The sequence below is a fragment of the Zootoca vivipara genome, chromosome 5, assembly GCF_963506605.1.
Source record: "Zootoca vivipara chromosome 5, rZooViv1.1, whole genome shotgun sequence".
NCBI classification, from domain to species: domain Eukaryota; kingdom Metazoa; phylum Chordata; class Lepidosauria; order Squamata; family Lacertidae; genus Zootoca; species Zootoca vivipara.
In genome coordinates this window covers 80,257,311-80,262,825 of record NC_083280.1, presented here as the reverse complement: position 1 = coordinate 80,262,825, position 5,515 = coordinate 80,257,311, and the positions used below count along the sequence as shown (strand labels likewise).

Genomic DNA, 5,515 nt, shown 5'->3' with positions numbered 1-5,515 from the left:
TGGAAATATTTCATCGCAACATCTTGTATCGTCATTTTTTCCTTTTGTAATATTGACCTTCGTCTGTCTTTGTTCGAGATGAGCAGTATGGGGGGGGGGCGACTTTGAATGACCGAAACAAAAATTATTTAACATTTGATGTTTCACAGTTTAGAACTAATGGCCTTCACTCATTTTTAATGAATAATATGACTGAGCTCATTCTGAGAGAAATGCTGTGCTATTTTAAATGTATGCTCTTTTTTTTTTACAGCCGGTCAGAAATGAAAGTCGTGTCCCAGTTCCTTCATGCGGCAGTAGTAGTCGCTGTCTTTACTCTTCCATGTCTTGGACAGGCAGGAGACAAATGTGCAGGAGTTCCAGGCATCCCGGGGACTCCGGGGTCAAGTGGGGTGCCTGGGAGAGATGGGCGTGATGGGATGAAAGGCGATCCAGGACCACCAGGTATCAACTTGTTATTATAATAATACAAAGCCAAGTATTAAAAATTGCTGGTATTGCACCTTACAGACACCTGATTGTAGACCAATTCATATCAGTGTTCAAATAACAGAGTGTCAAAAAAGGCCCAGCTCCTTTACCTTTTGTGATATCCCCCTTAATTACAGTTTTCAGAGAGCTATGGGGAGGGAACATGATTTGGGTAAAATTGGGGTGGGGATCAGGGACCATTTTCCACATAAAGTGGGCCTAAAAAGATTGATGAGGGCATTCTCAGGATCCTGCCATAGAGAACAGATGGCTGTGAATTACAAGAAAACTAAAGTCATAGTATTTTCAAGAAACTGTGGTCCCACTCGTCTCTAGTAATGTTCAGATTAGGTCTGCATAACTTGTGACCCACCAAAATGAATTGAAAAATGTGACTCACCAGAGATTTGTAGGACACAACTACAACATCTCTGACCGACGGCTGTCCAGCACTCTCTGCTCAAATACTGTACATTCAGTGAAGGAGACCCACCACCTCCCAAGGCAGATTGTTGCACTGCCGTTTGGAAGTGTCTCCTAGTATTTCATTTCTCCTAATGTTTTAGGACAGAGAATAAGCCTACCCCATCTTCTGTGTGGTAGCCCTTCCAATATTTGAAGACTGTCTTCATGTCTCTCCTTATGCTTGGTCATAAACAAAATTGAATTGTGTAATTCAATGTATCGAGCAAATAAAAAATGTTAACTGTGTGAATTATCAGGCAATGCATTCAAGAAAGGAGACTTCTTAGTTTGGTTCCACTTTTGTACTGGAACAATGATTTCCTGAATCTTTCAAAAAAATACTTTAGGAAAGAAAGAATAACTAAATTGTTCCCTTTTTATGTGATCAACATATTCACTGAGCAACTAAGAGGTATTCATTGATTTGTGTGCACACACTAAAAAGGTTAGCTGATGTGTCATCATATTTTATTGCCCATGAAATAAGGTTTTTATATCTTCAGGGACAAGAGATACTATAGTAAGATTTTGGTTTCTGAGTCATCATTCCAAGGAGATTGGACTAGAGTATTGAGTTACGCAGACTGTAATGCAATCTGCTTCCTTGAAGGGCACCTGCAGCCTTGAAATTATTCTTTATTCTCCACTTCTTCTATAGTGTACCATTAAGGAATGCCTTGTATATCTTTCTTCTTGTGTTTCCTACTAGGTCCAATGGGCCCTCCTAATGGTCTGCCAGGTGCTACTGGAAGAGATGGACTTCCTGGTCCACCAGGGCCAAGAGGTGAACAAGGAGAAAAGGGAGAGAGAGGACCAGAAGGTAAAAAGGAATTGCATAACCTTTGTTATAATAAAAAGAGAGCCAGGAAAACTGCTGTGACAAGTTTCCCTGTACACTTAAGTGATACAATTATTATTTTTAGGGATCAGGAAGAAATTTTTATCTATTTCACATTACAACATGTGAACTGAAACACAGTCATCTTTTGACATTCACTCTTCCCCGAATTTTGTGATATAAGTCAAGTCAATTTTGTGATATGTCAATTTTGTGATATAAGCCAAGTAATGTACTGTGTACAAAATGCATATACTAGGGTAATGTATGTATAAAGATGCCTATATTCATGAATATGCTTGCAAATATGCATTATATTAGAAATTGCTTCACAAAGATGTGTATATTACGCAATCCATATCCATACAAAATATGTATCTTAGGAGAAATTTGCACCAAAATCCTGGTGAATTTTCATGAGGATTTTTTTTTTAAAAAAAAGATAAATAAATTACAAACTGATGTAAAAAAAAAAATGCAGAACTGAAATTGAGTTTGGAAAAATCAGAAACTGAGAGGAACCAAAATGGAAACCATCCCTAATTGCCTCAAAGCTAATGTTGAATCGACTCAGATAAATGAATATCCCAAGCATAATAAAACACAATTCATGCTACAGTGGTACCTCTACTTACGAATTTAATGCGTTCCGAACACACATTTGTAAGTCGAAAAAAATTGTAAGTCAAATCCCATAGGAATGCATTGGGAGAAAAAATTCGTAAGTTGAAGCAACCCTATCTAAAAATTCGTAAGTAGAAAAAATCCTATCTAAACCGCATCCAAGATGGCAGACAGAGCTCCATTTGTAAGTAGAAAAAAAGTAGAGTTATTTGTAAGTAGAGGTACCACTGTATTATAAAGGTAAAGGACTAAGCTTTTTCATTCCTGTATGGTCTTGGACAAGAAGTGATCTGTGCCTAGGACAGCCACAAGATCAAATAAACAAACACAGTGCAGACAAGGGCTTTCAATCTGTAAAGTGAAATATCTAGCTCACTACAGAGACAGAGACAGATTAATTTGTCAATTACACTTGGGTACAATGTCTGTTGAGGTTAAGCAAATGCCTTATGGGTATACCCAGAACAAACTTAGTTGGTCTATAAGGTGCTACTGGACAACTTTTTAATTTTTAATTTTTATTTTTTTGACTGCGTCAGACCAACACAGCTACCTACCTGACTTTTGATTGAGTTAGCTCCACCCTCATGTTTATATTATGAATAGGCAGCTAATTTTGGACTTTAAAAAAATTAGTAGTGCATAGGACTATAAAAGGGACCCACTGAGCCTAGGGCTTGCTGATCAGAAGGTCGGCGGTTCGAATCCCTGTGACGGGGTGAGCTCCCGTGGCTTTGTTCCAGCTCCTGCCAACCTAGCAGTTTGAAAGCACGTCAAAATGCAAGTAGATAAATAGGAACCGCTACAGCGGGAAGGTAAATGGCGTTTCCATGCGCTGCTCTGGTTTGCCAGAAGCGGCTTTGTCATGCTGGCCACATGACCTGGAAGCTATACGCCGGCTCCCTCGGCCAATAATGCGAGATGAGCGCGCAACCCCAGAGTCGGTCACGACTGGACCTAATGGTCAGGGGTCCCTTTACCTTTACCTAGGACTATAAAAAGTAACCTGCTAATTTCATCACAATTAGATTAGGCTTGTTTGGAATCAATGAGTTTGAAAGTGGGTTAGAATTCATGCAGGATACCTGCTACAGATGTTACACTCCCATTTGTGTTCAACTCATTGGCTCACCTAACACTGTACAAAAGAAAATGCATTAACAGTTTTATAGGTTTTTATTCTGTAGCTTAAAACTAGATGGCGAAAGGGAGATTTCTGTCTTTGATATGCTAGCAATAAATCTTACTCCAGAAGGGATTTTTCAGTGGTCGTTGATAAATTCAAGATCAACAAATGTGTAAATGGGCTGAATTATTCCCTACTGAAAATGAAACACATCTCCACGTTGGGGTGATCAGAAGTCATAATGGAATCTGTTATGTATGAATCTAATTTTTTTCTTTTCTTTTTGTAGTATGTATCAATCTTGGATTGTTTTTGTTGATTGTTGTTGGTTGTTTGTTGTTTTGCAAAATTAATAAAGCATTTTTAAAAAAGAAAGTAAGAAAATGAAACACATGTCCTCCAGAAATGATTTACAGAAAGGACACTGGATTTGCTATAGCAAATGAAGCACAGCTCAACTCAGTTGTTTTTTTTTCTTATTATTTTAATTGACAGGCCATCCTGCTTCTCTTGATCCAGAGGTACAGGAAGTCCTCAGAAGTCTGAATCAAAAAATCTTAAGGCTTGAAGGAGGTAATCTCTTCGTTTTTACCCTTCCTAATACTGCTGAAATCCAACATAACGAATAACACGTGAAATACTAACTTATCTTCTTTTGTGTAACTTCAAGCAATAGCTTCAAGAGAGTTAAAAGTGGTTTGAGAGAAGTTCACTCCCCTGTTGTGTTCACTTGAAGCTACAAAATCTAGCGTTGGCTTGCATGCATCAGTTCTCCCTTTTTTAAAGGGAAATTCAATTATGCTGAATAGGCTTCCTCACGAGAAAAGGGAAAACTTGGCAGCTATGATTTTTGTTGCAATATAGTACAAAATTGATAACCATGATTTTTCTTCTGTGTTGCAGTGCTTCTTCTCAAAGGAATGATAAACAAAGCAGGACATAAAATATTTGCCACCAATGCACAGGTAGTGGATTTTGAAACCATACTTCAAACATGCCAGAATTCTGGGGGTTCTGTTGCAACACCCATGAATAAAAAGGAGAATGATGTTATTTTGGAGATTGTGAAAGAGAAAAACCAATATGCCTACCTGGGAATTAAGGAGAGACCTATTCCGGCCGAATTTGAATATTTAGATGGAATGGCTGTCAATTATACAAACTGGCGTCGATATGAACCAAATGGCAAGGGAGCTGAAAACTGTGTTGAGATGCAAACGGATGGCTCCTGGAATGACAAAAAATGCAACCAGTATCGTCTCACTGTCTGTGAATTCTAGTCAGATTCCTCCATCTACATTACAAGCCTAAACCAACAAAGACTGCCTTGGCTTCTGGGAATTGTGGTTCTGCAGATAAAAATCAGATCCCCCCCCCCAACATCTGCCACAAAGAATCAAGAAAATTAGGATTTCCATGCTTAGGAACATTTACAAATAATTTTTAAAAAAGATTTATCTGTTAGATCTAAAGCAAAGCACAATCATTGATGTTCAAATGCATATTCAAATATATTGAAAATGAGTGTGAAGTTATGTGTTGTCTTTCGTGAGTTTTGCATGGATTTGGGGCTTTCAAGGCACAGGTGTAGCTGACCATCAGTCACAAAGAAATAGATCTCAGCATAAATTCCTAGTATTTCATAAAACATCTAATTGGTATTTAGTAAATATAAGACGTGGTATATTTATCCCAACTTGACAAGTGAATAATGGAACATGAACCACAATTTTCCTCATGTGCGATTCTGATGTTTCTCAGTTAGCTGAGCCCCAACAAACCAATATCCTAGTGGTGCAGGGATAAAACTGCTATCCCATTTGCAAAGCTAAGCAGGGTCTGGTATGGTTTCAAATTGAATGGGGAACCACTTGTTGAGCTTCCTGCATTGCAGGGGTTGGACTAGATGATGCTCGGTGTCCTTTCCAACTCTACAATTTTCTGATTCTACTATGAGAGTGATGACAGGGATTCCTGATTCCAGTCACAAT

At 38.3% G+C, this 5,515-nt stretch overlaps 1 protein-coding gene across 1 annotated transcript; it reads left to right on the top strand.

The window, feature by feature from the left end:
* The first annotated feature begins 219 nt into the window (after positions 1 to 219).
* On the top strand, positions 220 to 5,055 carry LOC118096574 (pulmonary surfactant-associated protein A-like). Its single transcript, XM_035138532.2, has 4 exons — positions 220 to 444; positions 1,646 to 1,756; positions 4,020 to 4,097; positions 4,428 to 5,055. The coding sequence occupies exons 1-4, from the start codon at positions 234 to 236 to the stop codon at positions 4,802 to 4,804; spliced, it is 777 nt and encodes a 258-aa protein (XP_034994423.2). The 5' UTR covers positions 220 to 233; the 3' UTR covers positions 4,805 to 5,055.
* Positions 5,056 to 5,515: the final 460 nt, after the last annotated feature.

Bases quoted from the DNA above. Each gene is read 5' to 3' on its own strand.
- LOC118096574 (XM_035138532.2), top strand. From the start codon at position 234: ATGCTCTTTTTTTTTTACAGCCGGTCAGAAATGAAAGTCGTGTCCCAG. The intron at 1,757-4,019 runs GTAAAAAGGAAT...TTTAATTGACAG, and splicing joins GGGAGAGAGAGGACCAGAAG to GCCATCCTGCTTCTCTTGAT. The intron at 4,098-4,427 runs GTAATCTCTTCG...TCTGTGTTGCAG, and splicing joins AATCTTAAGGCTTGAAGGAG to TGCTTCTTCTCAAAGGAATG.